Source organism: Alligator mississippiensis, chromosome 7 (assembly GCF_030867095.1).
Source record: "Alligator mississippiensis isolate rAllMis1 chromosome 7, rAllMis1, whole genome shotgun sequence".
NCBI lineage: Eukaryota > Metazoa > Chordata > Crocodylia > Alligatoridae > Alligator > Alligator mississippiensis.
In genome coordinates, this window is record NC_081830.1 from 55,837,112 (window position 1) to 55,851,927 (window position 14,816).

General features: G+C 38.3%; 1 protein-coding gene across 1 annotated transcript; it reads left to right on the forward strand.

Moving 5' to 3' along the window:
• The first annotated feature begins 190 nt into the window (after window positions 1-190).
• ZBTB38 (zinc finger and BTB domain containing 38) lies at window positions 191-14,574 on the forward strand. The gene is made up of 3 exons (XM_019491643.2): window positions 191-313; window positions 2,683-2,788; window positions 8,162-14,574. The coding sequence occupies exon 3, from the start codon at window positions 8,162-8,164 to the stop codon at window positions 11,750-11,752; it is 3,591 nt and encodes a 1,196-aa protein (XP_019347188.1). The 5' UTR covers window positions 191-313; window positions 2,683-2,788; the 3' UTR covers window positions 11,753-14,574.
• The last annotated feature ends 242 nt before the right edge of the window (window positions 14,575-14,816 follow it).

The following is a 14,816-nucleotide window of genomic DNA, read 5'->3' on the forward strand; positions in this document are numbered from 1 at the left end:
TGCCTGGAAATATATATATATGTAGATAGATATAGATAGATGTATAGATATATATAGATAGATATATAGATATATATATACACACACATACCTATACATATATATGTACACATATAAAAAGAATCTTGACATTCTTTGTTTTGCGTAGGCACAGAAAACTGCAGTGTCCATGTTTTGTTTACTAATTTCCAATTACTCCAACTCCAGGCTTCAGACATTGGGGATAGACTCTTCAGTGACACAGTGAGGCATACTTCAACATCTGGCACTGCCTGGTAATTGATTCCAAATGTGTAACAAGAGGAGAGACTAGGTAATTATAACTCTTTTTTGTTTAGAAGTAGTTATTTTGGCTTGTGTTATCTGACACTAGCAGTCCTATAGGGCAGTGGTTCTCAACCGTTTTTTACCAGGAGCCATTTGTAAACATCGATGGCCAGTCCCAACCCAGTGCCCCTTACTCCCGACCCTCTACCCGCCACTACCAGGCCCCAGGCCCTTAGTGTTTGGGGCAAGGGGTGGGTATGTGAGGCACGGAGGACACCAAGCAGCTCCTTGTAGGCCGGAATTCCCCTTGTAGGCTGGAACTGCAAGGGAACAGCCACAGTTTCCTAAGTTTTTCTTCTTTAAAGTAGAATCCAGTTTGTTGATCCATTTTTTAAGTTTGTCCACAACCCTTTCATATATTCATGCAACCCACTTTTGGGTCACAACCCACAGGTTGAGAAACACTGATATAGAGTACCCTTTGATTTTGTTGCTTACTTCAATCTCAAAAATATTGACAAATCAATAATAGCTTCTTCACTCTACAAACACTTCAAAGTGCACACCCTTAATGTCCGTGTGGTGTTGGCTGCCCAGTGTATTATTATATAATCTTTAATTAGCAATATAGAAGTTACACATAAACTGATTTAAGTAATCAAAAACTGGTTTAAACCTGTAACAGAACAGAATCTCAGTGCACATAAACCAGTTTCAAATAGCTGAAGCTGGTTTAAGGTAAACCTGGTTGAATGTAGTCTCAGACTTAACTGATTTAGGTCAAACCCATGAGTAACTGGTGCCACCTTAGTCAGGGGGGCACATTCCCCCCCCCCCCACAGTGACCAGTCAGCAACCAGGGAGAGTCCCCCCCATGGCCAATCTCACTGACTGGGGGGGCAGGGTTCCCCTGCAGCTGATGGTGCTGACCGGGAAGCAGCCCACGCTGCTTCCATAAGTGGCTGCAGTGCTTCATCCAGGCGCTCCCACTCCCCAGCCAGTGCTCGCGGGGGGGCACTGGTGCTCCCACCTGCCCCCCCTGCCCGTTGCCTAAGTGGGGGGGAGCGCAACCTGTCAGGGGATGCACCAGCGTTCTCAGGGGGTGCACATGTACCCTCATGCATCCTCTACACATCACCACTGGTCAAACTGGTTTATGAAATTTCTGTCTCAGACCCCTTCCTGGTAAAAGTTAAATCAGAGTCCCCCAGCATCCTAGGATGCTTTGCAACCCTGGGATGCACTGTTCTGCCTGCTCCAGAGAGCAAGGCTGGCCTTGCCCCTCTTCTCCCTAGCCGGAGCAGTGAGGGCTGGCTGAGAAGGGGATGGGAGTCAGAAACCCAGTTGGGGACCACAACAGGGTCTGCCTGGGTGGGGCACAGCCCCTGCCAAACTATTCCCCACTCAACACTGGAGCAGAGGGGTGGGGGGCAGGGCTGAGGATAGCGGGGGGCAGAAAAACAGCCTGAGAGGGACTGCCCCTCAGTCTGCTCCCAGAAGGCATCTGCTGTGCAGAGGCAACCCTCTCATTCCATTCAGCTTGGACTCTCTGGCATATAGTCAGCATGGGCTGTGTGACTACTTCCTCTTCCTGCTGCCCCTGAGGTCTCTGGGATTTGCAGTCCAGACTTACAGCAGCAGGACTCTTCAGGGTTCCTCATCACTTCCTCTTCCAGGTGCCTCTGGGATTTGTAGTCCACGGTCACAGCCAGCAGGACTCCGTAGTGTTGTTTCCTTCTATTACACACACACGTCACATTTCCAATGCACATAAGGCATTACATTACACAGTACATACAAGGCTTTCTCTTGTCTTTTTGGTTTATTACATTCTATTTTAAGTTAGACTAATTTGTGTGTGCTCTCACTGTGTTTCACTGGGCTGTATCTTAGCTTAAGTGAAGATTTTTTGTTGTTCTTTGTTGTGTGCTTGAGGTTGCAAATTGCTGTGTTCAATATGTGCTCACTTAAGAGAAAGGACTATTCTTGTTCAAGCTTTTATGAATTCAATGCCACCACCTTTTTCTCCACCCACCCCCACCTCAGCCTGGCAGGGGCTTCCCCCTTCCCCCACCCTGCCCAGGTAGACCCTAGCCAGCCCAGGGCTGGGGTCTGGCCATGCCCCCTCCATTCAAGCAGGGAGAGGGAAAGCCTTGGAGCTTTAGTTCCTTCCCTTTGGCAGTGACTGGCAGGCTGGGAGGTGTGCTTTAGTACCCGCCATCCCCACCCCCCAGCTTCTGGCCTGAGCCACTGCAGGCATGTGGCTACATTTCCTGAATCAAAAGTGAATGTCTGTTCACTTGCTTCTCAGTTTAAGCTCTGCAACTTAGACTAACCTGCAAAGACTAAACAGATTCAACCTCATGCTTTTTGACTGTCTGTACTTAGCCTAATTCCCAATTACTCCAACTCTAGGCTTCAAACATTGATGATAGACTCTTCAGTGACACAGTGAGGCATACTTCAACATCTGGCACTGCCTGGTAATTGATTCCAAATGTGTAACAAGAAGAGAGACTAGGTAATTATAACTCTTTTTTCTTTAGAAGTAGCTATTTTGGCTTGTGTTATCTGATACTAGCAGTCTTATAAAGTACCCTTTGATTTTGTTGCTTACTTCAACCTCAAAAGTAATGATAAATGAATAATAGCTTCTTCACTCTATAAACATTTCAGAGTGGACACCCTTAATGTCCATGTGGTGTAGGCTGCGTATTATTATAAAATTAATATTGTGTATTATTATACAATTATCTTTAACAAGCAATATAGAAAAATCCTTCCTGCAGCACAGCTCGTCATATTTTGTGCTTGGATGTCACAATCTTAGGCCTTTCTATTTATCCCTAATATTGATTCCATTTATAGTCATTACCGCCATTCCTAGGTAAAAAAATATTATTTTGGAGTGTTTTTCAACTGGTGCCAAAACTGGCAAGCCTGTAGTTTTGTCAACTGATTGAATGTAATGCTTTAGGTTCTTGATGAATGTGTAAAGGGTGTTTCTGAAATTGTGTCAAGTTTTAATCACTGGGCAGAGCCTGTCTAGATCTTGATCATGCACAGGACAGGGTATTACCTAATTATATACCTATCTAAAATGTTTTTCTGCTGCTGAAGCCCCTAAGAGGGCACAGGAAGCTACAAAATGTGCAAAGAAACTTTAAGGTTTTGCTTGAAGTATGCCATTTTGACCATCAGAAAATGTCTTATTTCTGGATCAAGAAAAAATAAAAGATAAAAATGATAATTACATATTGTCAAGGCAAAAAGGTATAATGGACAGAGAAGCATAAAGAATAAGAGCTGGTCCATTAGGGGTAGGCTTTTGAATTGTATAGCCCAGGTATTTGCCATGACTAAGGAGTTTCTACATGGTTAGGAGCGTACATGGTAATGAATATTGGAATTGTTTTCACAGCACTATAATGAAGAGCAGACATGAGAACAAATTAGCTTCCAGTGGGGTAGTTTCTCTAAAGAACAGATAACTGTATAACCTATCAAAAGATCTTAATTATTGGCTTTCAGAACTTAGTAGCATAGCTCTCTTGAAGGCAATTGGACAAATCCCTACCACATCATATAACTATTTACCTTCTACAAAATGGTTGTACATACCCTGAGTGGAAAGTGAGTGAAGCACTCTGATATAGTAGCATTTAATACTTATTTTGCACAGCTTCAAATTTAAAGTCAAGATGCATGTGAAGTAAAAGCAATAGCAAAACAGTACATGCATGAACAGGCAGATATTTTAGGATTGTGGTAGCTGAGACAAGGGAAGGAAAAATGTTATGTCTAAAAACAGTTTATGTTGGAGTATTTTCAGTGACATGTATAGCAACAGGACATAGTGGTAGTGTAAGAGTGGTGTTGTAGCTGTGATGGTTCAGAAATTAGGTGATTAATATTTCATATTCTTGCCTCTTACAATAGGGCATAGTGTAAGATTAATGTCCAAATAGCAGATAATGATTTCTGCTATCTTTAAGAAAGCAACGAGGAGCGGTATTTTACTAAGCAGATTCATTTTAATAAGCAACATCCATGATTCATATACTCTAAAGGCTTGCAATCATGTATATATAGGTATAAGACTAAAATATGAGTGCTTGCCTCTAATGGTGATATACTGACGTAACTATTTGAAGAATCATTCTTTTTATTTAAAACAGATCCATTATTTATTATAGACTTTATGTATAAACTAATTCAGTATAGGTAAAGCAATCCAGCATAATTAGTAACAACAAATCAGATCACTAGCCTATGAAACTAACACCAATGATGTTACTATGAAGAATGGTAGGAAAAATATTTACAAGTTTTTACTGGATTGTTCACTGGGAGGTAAAGTATTTTTATTTCCTCGATTCAGAAAGTAATATTATAAATTGCCCTTGTTGTGAAATCTGTTTTTGATATCTGATTCTTGTTTTCTAATGTTGATATCATATAAGCAAATTGATAAGACCTGAGATTATATCCAATGAGAAACATATTTGATAGTACATCGCTTTGTGGGACTGTGGCTACTTGCCTCAAGCAAAGTGTTCTTGTGGGTATGCTTTGGGAAGAAAGTAGTTTCTGGTATATCAAACATAATTATTCTGGCAGTTTGAATTAGTGCAAATTTCAGGTCTTTATTCTAATTAACATAAATTAATACCCAATACCTTTTATTTTAAACCAAGTTAATTTAATGAAAAAAGAAGATCTATGGGTATTGATGATTTAAAATGTAGTTGATCTAAATGAGAATCTTCACTGATTCCTATTTTTCACCAGCTAAAAAGCTGACCTAGAATATTTTGTTTGTTCCAGAAAAAGTAACTTAATAGCCTTGTAATGTGCATAAGTACAGTATTATATCACAGCAACCACTACTGAACTCATTGCTTCATGTATGTGCTGTGTGAACCATAACTTTAAATTTCCTGAATTCTGTGCATTTTAAATTACCAACTATTAAACTTAATTAGGATAATTTTGGAGATCTAAATAGATAGGATTTCTCTAGTACAAACAGGAGCCAGACTATAATATCAATGGTTTTACTCCAACATACAGCCACAAGATACAAAAAATGGGAAGCCTCTCATGATAATACAGTGTATATTATCATAATAAGCAAGAAGCAAGGGTTTGTTGGTGTCAACAAGACAACCCTAGTTACTATAATATGAGAAAAGGACCTGGGGGTAACAGTGGACAAGAAGTTGAATATAAGCCAACAGTGTGACCTTGTTGTGAAGGCTAACGGCATACCGGGTTGCACTAGTTGGAGTGTTGCCAGCAGATTGAGAGAAGTGATCGTTCCCCTCTATTCAGCACTGGTGAGGCCACATCTGAGTACTGTGTTCAGTTTTGGGTCCCCCACTACAGAAAAGATGTAAACAAATTAGAGAGAGTTCAGCAGAGGGTGATGGAAGTGGTTAGGGGGCTAGGGAACATGACTTAAGAAGAGAAGCTGAGGAAACTGGGCTTATTTAGCCTGGATAAGAGGAGAGTGAGTGGGGATTTAATAGCAGCCTTCAAATACCTGCAGTGTGGTTCCAAAGAGGATAGAGCTAGACTGTTTTTAGTGGTGGCAGATGATAAAACAAAGAGGAATGGTCTCAAGTTGCAGCAAGGGAAGTTTAGGTTAGATATTAGGAAAAACCTTCTCACTAGGAGGGTAGTAAAACACTGGAACAGGTTATCCAGAGAGGTTGTGGAATCTCCATCCTTGGAAGTTTTTAATACCAGGTTCAATAAAGACTTGGCTAAGATGATATAGTTGGAAATGATCCTGCTTTGAGTAGGAGGTGACCTCCCCAGGTTCCTTCCAACCCGAATTTTCTATGATTCTATGGGCATTTATAGACATAGTCCAGGAGGCGCAGTGGGGGTTGGGGGGGGCAGTGCTTTAATTAGCTCCAAGAGCCATGCTAATTAAAAGTACCTGGAGCGTCATGTGTATCAGTGTTCCTATGCTGAAAAATGGCGGTGGGGCTCTTTGAACTAAAGCTTGTCAAACAAGCTTTAGTTTAAAGCGCCCCACCACCATTTTTCAGTACAGGAATACTGATGCACATAATACTGGTAATTAACACGCTCCAGCAGACTCAGTTAATGAAGTCTGCTCCAACACGCTGTAATTACAGTACTTCGGAGCAACCTCCCTACACATATACAGGAGCCTTATGATTCTGTGATACTTTCTTTCTTACATGCCTTGGTTAGCAGTAACATACTTGACAAGGCTGTCTTTTACACTATAATAAGTAGGCTTCAGTGCAACATCTAGTAATAATGAATAGGGTTATTCACGCCTCTTTCAGAACTTTTGTTTTAGCCTGTATTAAGACTCAGGCAGGCATCATTTCCTATAATTGATTCATATTTTCAAGGTAACCTTCAGGATCGAAAGAACTAGAGATTTAAAGTTTTTAACCAAAACCTTAAATTTGGAACTCATGATACAGTACTGGCTTACCAGGCCACCATGCATAAGTACACTTTGACCTCAAATTACAAACCTTAAAGATATCCATTATAATCCCAATTGATGATTATTTTTTTTACATTAACCCAGAGAACATTATCAAATGGTAAACTGGCAGATGTCTAGCTAGTGATTGTTAACTGGATATAGAACTGTTACATGTTGCTCTGATGATGTCAGCAGCGGATAGAAGTAGTGAAGATCTTTTTAACTTCTCTCACTGGTGAGAAAAGTTGGCTATAAACAGACGTCTCCTTTGACACATGCCAGTAACAATGAGAGCCAGGGATTCTGATCCCAGGCTCCCCCTGCACCAGCAATAAGGTCTGATGGGATCTAATGTGCAATCCCACAATCGCACCTCCTGCCATGTGTGGCATGGCAGGATGCATAATTGTGTGCATTGCACATTAGATCCTGTTGCAGCTTTTACCTGAATATGTAGAGAGGCCATCACAGCCAAGTCATGGACAAGTGTTAGCAAATTTTATTCAGAAGAACTTGAAGTGAGACAGTAGACTTCTGCATCTCTAAGATCCTAAGACAAATGTGACACCAATTTACAGCTGGTAAAACATGATATTAATATTACTACAGTATTCTATAGTTATTACTATAGACATATATTATTATAATATTATTATTGCTAGCATACTATCAATGACTACCATAAATTAAAAAAAAACTACACTAACAAAACGAAATATATGTTATATATATATATATATATATGGTTCTGTGGAGGGACATTTTAGTGTTCAGAATGTAGTCTAATTTTTGTGCTCAATCAGAACAAACCTTACCAGTTGCACCATTGGCTCTTTTCAAATCTGGATCTCAGACATCTAGCAAATTAGACATAAATGTGGCTACTGTGCCTCAAAAGAGTCTTGTTACTGAGAAGCTCCAGAGCTGCTTCATCCCTGCTCTTTTTGTAAATACTACTTAAAAGCTATTGAAGATCCTCAGTGAAACATCACGGCAGAACATACCTTAGTATATAACTTACGAACATGTCAATGCACTTGAGTTAGGAAGGTGTTTTCTCTTCTTTAAATGAGAGAGGGGGGAAGGGGATAACTTCTATACAACTGATCATTTTTTTACATAAGACCTGAGGGTGAAATCCCTTTAAAATTACATTTTCTAGCAAGCCTGACCCTGTTAACATCTACTATCAGAAACTGTGCTTGCTACCTTATTTCCTATAATATTGTTTACAGGACTGAAGCCCAGTACCTGAATATGCTCCTGCCTAATTTCACCATGATTTTAAGCTGAATGAAAAAAAACAAGTGAAAAGTGTTCCCTATTAGAGGCCTGGTTTTCTATAAAATGGGTTGAAATTGGTTTTGACAAATTTAAGTATTTTTTTCTGTCTCTCTCTCTCTCTCTCTTTTGTAGATGACAGTCATGTCCCATTCAAAGGATCTCAAGGATGATTTCCACAGTGATACAGTACTTTCCATTTTAAATGAACAGCGCATTCGGGGCATTTTATGTGATGTCACTATAATTGTAGAAGATACCAAATTTAAAGCCCACAGTAACGTTCTGGCAGCTTCAAGCCTTTATTTCAAAAACATTTTTTGGAGTCGTACAATCTGTATTTCTGGGCATGTATTAGAATTAGATGATCTCAAGGCTGAGGTGTTCACAGAAATACTTAATTATATTTACAGTTCCACTGTAGTTGTAAAGAGACAGGAGACAGTAACAGATCTTGCAGCTGCAGGGAAAAAACTGGGAATATCATTTTTAGAAGATCTTACAGACATTAATTTTTCAAGTTCCCCCTGCCCATATGGATTCTGTATTACTGAAAAGGGATCAGTCAAAGAAGAAAAAAATGAAAAAAGACACGAAGACTCAGCTATCACAAATGGGCCAAGAATCACAAATGCATTTTCAATTTTTGAAACTGAAAACAGTAATAATTTGTTTTCTCCACTTGACTTGAGAGCAAATTTTAAAAAGGTATCTGAGCCAATACAAGCATCCACTGTTGGCCTTGATAGGGATGATGTGTGCAAAGAAGCGGAGCCAGCCAGCACATTAGCTGAACATTCCTACGCAGTTTCTTCTGGGGGTGATACTTTTCAAGGTACACCTTTTTTTGAACATGACAGCAGTCCTGCATATAAAAAAGGTGAAGACAGTTATGAAACACTTCAGACAACACCTCTAGTTCAACTGGTAAAACAGACATGTAGTACACCAAAGATAGCCTTTAAACCCCAGTGTACTAGTTTGGCTGTAGCAAAAGTGTCAGCCCCCACAGTAAATGAAACAGAAGGCCAACGTGAAATAGTTACTGATCAAGCCACTATTCCTTTTCCAAAATCTCACAGTAAGACGGGAGATTTCCTTTTTTCCAGAGAAGAGGAAAATAATTCTACCAATATCTCTGGATCAGTAGCAACAGTCGTTCCACCTGTTTACAGCTGCAACTGTTGTACTAAATCATTTGAAGACAGAGCCTTACTCAGTACCCATCTTCAGCTTCACATGCAGCATCAGGAACCTTTCATATGCAAATATTGCAATCAACAATTTGCAAATAAAAACAGGCTGGAGAATCATGAACAGACCTGTGTGAGATCAAGCAGTATATCTGTTCATAATGGGAATGAGCAAAATTTTTCAGAAAATTATACTCCTACCGATGGAAGAAATGGGAGGTCATATGCAAACACAGAGCATTTGCTGTCTGAAAACAATATTACTGATTACTCTACTGCAAGCTGCACCTTGCCAGAAACGGACCATTTGATAAAAGTTGTTGACGGGCAGATATTATACACTTGCATTGTGTGCAAACGTAGCTATGTAACATTATCGAGCCTTCGAAGACATGCAAATGTGCATTCATGGAGAAGAACTTATCCTTGCCATTACTGCAACAAGGTATTTGCATTAGCTGAATATCGGACCAGACATGAAATCTGGCACACTGGGGAAAGGCGGTATCAGTGTATCTTCTGCCTTGAGACTTTTATGACCTATTACATACTCAAAAACCATCAGAAATCTTTCCATGCAATTGATCATCGGCTTTCAGTAAATAAGAAAACAGCTAATGGAGGCTTAAAGCCAAGCATGTATCCTTACAAACTTTATAGGCTTCTACCTATGAAATGCAGAAGGCTGCCTTATAAGTCTTACCGAAATTCTTCATATGAAAATGTGCAAGCAACTAACCAGGTTAATGAAGCTACTTCTACCACCTGCTTTATTCAGAATTCTCTCAGTGCTGAACTACCTTCACTGAATTTTCAAAATAATATTTTAACAAACAATACAGCTGTCTCCTTGGATACATCTTCATGCAATGATGCAACATCTTCTGTCAATACTGAGCATGTTTCTTCTTGGGGAGTAGGAGTGTTAAATTCTGACCTTAAAAGTGACTTTTATGCTGTAGAAAAATCAATGTCCACAGGTACAAATGAACATGATTCTGGCTCTCAGGAATGCAATTCCTCCATTCTGTCTTTCAGTAATGTGAATGAAAATTCAACCTCTGTTATCAACTACAGTAGTTCTGCACCCTCTGTTATAATGCACAGTAGCAGAGTTTCAACAGTAATAATGCACAGTAATACAGTCACTTCAATAGCATGCAGTAAGACAGGATCCTCAAACAATACAGCCAGTCAGATCATAAATGATGACTATAAACATGGGTCAGATAATTATGGCAAAAGCCTTACTAAAGCAAAAACCATTAAAGATAAAAAGAAAACACTTCTGTATAATAGAGGAGAAACAATAGAGGAGATTCAGTATATCACAGGACCTGGAGGTTCATCTAATAAGACTACAAATATTGTTCAAGAATCTAGTAAAACTGAAACCTACATTGCAAAACCCGCCTTACCTGGAACATCTGCACATAGTAACGTTGCTCCTCTTTGTCAGATAACAGTAAAAATTGGGAATGAGGCTATTGTAAAAAGGCATATTTTAGGTTCAAAACTGTTTTGTAAGAGAGGCAGAAGATCTAAACGTGAATCTAAACAAGACAATCTGCTTCAGGAGACTGAAACAGAGAGAAAAGAACAAAGCCCACCTAGACTCTTCAGTCCAGAATGCATGGAACTGACTGAACTGTGTGATGATGTAAGTGATCAAGATTCCAATGACAAACCCTGGAGACCTTATTACAATTACAAACCAAAAAAGAAATCTAAACAGCTAAGAAAAATGAAAAAAGCCAAATGGAGAAAAAAGCATGAAAACAAGACCTCCAGTATTGAAAGTCAAAATACATGTGATAGAGAGTATGGACTTAGGAGCATTACTGAAGAAAAAGGCATCAGCCAAGAAGAAAGTGCAGAAATGCCCAATCTTCACTGTGAGCTCTGTGAAAGAGAGAAATCTTCCACTGAAGAAAGCCAGGAACATGTACATTTGCAAGTAACTACTTCAAAGCCTTATATTTGTGAATTATGCCAAAAGCCATTCCAGAGCCCATCCACACTAAAAATGCACATGAGATGTCATACTGGGGAAAAGCCCTATACTTGCAAAACATGTGGGAAGTGTTTCTCAGTTCCTGGAAACTTGCAGAAACATGAACGTATTCACTTGGGTGTTAAGGATTTTGTCTGTCAATACTGCAGCAAAGCATTCACTTTAAATGAAACACTCAAAATACACGAAAGGATTCATACCGGAGAAAAACGCTATCATTGTCAGTTTTGCTTACAGAGCTTTCTGTATCTTTCTACCAAAAGGAATCATGAGCAGAGACATGCACGTGAACATAATGGAAAAGGATATGCTTGTTTTCAGTGCCCCAAAATTTGCAAGACAGCAGCTGCTCTGGGGATGCACCAAAAGAAACACCTCTTCAAAAGCCCAACTCAACAGGATAGAAAAGAGTATTTATGTAATGACAGCTCTAAACCTTTGGAGAAACAGAATTTCATAGAAGCAGATGGGAACGAAGTGATTTCTATACAGAATGTGTCTCCAAAAGTCATACTCTGAGTGACAGTTCAAAAAAAAGGGGGGGGGTGGGAATCATAAATATATTGAGAGACAGAGACTTAGGTACTGAATGGGGAAAAAACTTCAAACTTGTGCAAGTTGTAAAAATGAAGATGATGCATCTTCATCCAAATGGTTCATATATTAGTATATGCAAAAAAAAAAAAAAAAAAGGGAAAAAAAAAGTTTAACAACAAAGATATGAATATTTGCAGTAGTGCTAATTCAAAATGATGAAGAACAAAGTCTGACCTAAAATATTTTTTTTCCATGGTGGAGATAGAGAGTATTTAAACAGCAGAAAATGGTATGTCTAATCAAAACCCTTCCATATGGTGTTACAACTAACTAGCCATTGAACTGTGTTAAATATACTGTATCAAAGTTGGAATCATGATGGATATAATAAATATGTAGGTTAGGAAGAATTTGTCATAAGACCTTCTGTATTGCATTTGAACAAATAAACAAATGTACCTAATGGCAATATGTTTATAAGTGAAACAAAATTTTAAAAAACTTGTATACATCATCTTAAAGTAAATACAGAAAATGTTTCATGAACCTGAGTAAATTAAAATATAGCTCAGTTTTAGAAAACTGTTCCAAACCTTTTAATGCACACAGCATAAAGAAATCCTACTTTACATTGCCCATGTTCCATTTTACAGTTATATTGGTTAGCAGTGGTTCTCTGAGTGACAGTGCGGGTTAGAAACACCACTCACAATACCCATGGTATTCAATAAAGGCTTACCTCAGTTAAAAATACTGTTTTCCAAGCTACATAAATCTTGGGAGTCCCTACTATAAATGTCATGGTAGACCAGCTCCCTAAACAAAACTCAATTGCTTCATTCTCGTGACATGGAGCTATGGAACTATCTTGTTTAAGAACCCATATAAAGAAATTCTTCACTTCATGGTGGCACTTCATAAACTAGCACTTGGAGAAGTCACTGATTCTGTTCTAGTAAACTAATTACTAGTATTCTGAGATTTTTAGTAAGGGAATACAATTCCCCTCCCCTCTATGTGAAGATTAGTCTTTATGGCTGCATATTCAGAATCTGGCCCAGTTCCCATTCTGGATGGACTTTGCTCTGGTTTAAGGGAAACTAATGGCTGGAGTCCATGTGCTTCTCAGCCCTTGCGGGATTGGATAGAACTCTATCACTTAAGTACATTCCCAAATGTAAACTACCAAAGCCATTTTGCTATCCTAAAATCCTAGTGAATGCCTCAGCCCTCCTGAGCATCCAGTGACTCACACCTGCTCTCTGAGTTATACCTTTCTGTGGGTTTTCCAAACTTCTTAAGTCCTGTAAATACAGTGTGGTGAACTTAGCAAAGAAAATGTCTAACCTCCAGTCTGTTATGAAAGTATCAGAGTTCCAGATCTCTACCATGTGACAGTACCCAGAGGTATACCTCCCTTTATTCTGATTTCTCCCCTTCTGTGAATCTGACATCTTAATAGAATTTCAGATAAGGCAGAATCCACTTTTTTCTTCTCTCTTGTTCTTTCTTGCTTGGTTCTCCAGCTTGCGAAGACAGATCCCTTCAGTTCCTTTGTTAAATAGTTTGGCCTTTTTTCGTTTGTGCCTTCCATCTGAGAAATTCCCACTCCTACCCACAGTTAGGGCTCTGTGTAAAGAATCCATTGGCCCATGGCAATGTGCCAGCAGTTAAAAGACTGTCAGAGCTGATGGCCCTATGATGTTGCAGCCAAAGCCAAATCCCTGATAACCCTTAGAGCTTGAGGGCCATAAATTACCAACAGCTGGCAGAGAAGCTGGCTCAAAAGGCAACCTCTAACACCAGTTTTACAGTTCTGTTTTGCCAAAACCAAAAAGATCCAACTCTGAAGAAGGTAGGGAAAAGTAACTTTATAAAAACAGCCTAGGAAGACAATAACTGCAATATGCAGTTTTTACCATGGGGTTGCTCTGATAAATGTCCATAATACTGTCTGCAATATCCAATTATTCATGTATTTTCAGCTCTACAGTATTATAAAGAAAAGGAGAGGACAAAGGATAGCAAACCTTGTCTTCATTCTGTGTACACATGGCACAATATTTGTTTACTTATTGTGTTTAGGACATTGTAGAAGAAATAATAACTTGGGTATGATAAAACTGTAATTGTAATGTTAATGCAGTATTGAATTAAGTAATAATATACTCCACTTATTTATTCTATCATGGATGAATGCTATGAATCAATGAGAGTTTTTTTTGCTTCATAGCAGCTTTGGTTCCAGACAACTAAGACTGAGAAATAAATGCAGTACAATTGTGATGAAATTTCAAAGAAAGTACATAGTGATATTTTCTAAGTGGGTTTGTATGCTGACAAATTGAAGACCAAAGCAAATAAGGTAGAATATTTATACATGAAAAGATAATTTTACACATATTTTATATAACTGTATAGTTCACAAGAAAAACTATTAATAGCTTGTGTTAGGCTTGGGGGGTTTGTATATTTTGATAAAAACACAATGACTTTGTTATCCTGAATATTCTCTACAATTTATAACAAAAGTTTTAAGAGGGCAATGTCATGTTTTAGTTAATTGTGGGACTTTTATTATAAGTAACATGTTGAAGTAATAAGTCAAGTACTAATGACCAAATTAGAATTAAAATAAGTGTAAAGGGTGGAAATATTGTACGTTGTCTAAGACTGTAATTTGCTATATAATAGCATCTGTATTTTTGTTTAGAAATTATTAAATGAAGATGTTAAGGCTTGGTTAAAAAAGTCTAATTTTATTTTTAGAAAGAGTGATTATAATTCTGGTTTTGCTTGATTAAAATAACTTGTTCCTATTTTTATAAGTCTCTCCATTTTATTATGAACTTATTTTTTTATAATTTATATGACCAAGAAATTTGTATTTCCTGTTTTATTCATCTAGAATATTAATTCATTTTATGTTAATATAATCTTTCTTATATATAATGGGATGGTAATACAAGTAGATTTCAAATTAATAACCTCTAAATAACTTACTTTGGAAACCCATTATAATTTAATATTAATAAACAATGACAGG

Coding starts and splice junctions, on each gene's coding strand:
- ZBTB38 (XM_019491643.2), top strand. CDS start 8,162: ATGACAGTCATGTCCCATTCAAAGGATCTCAAGGATGATTTCCACAGT.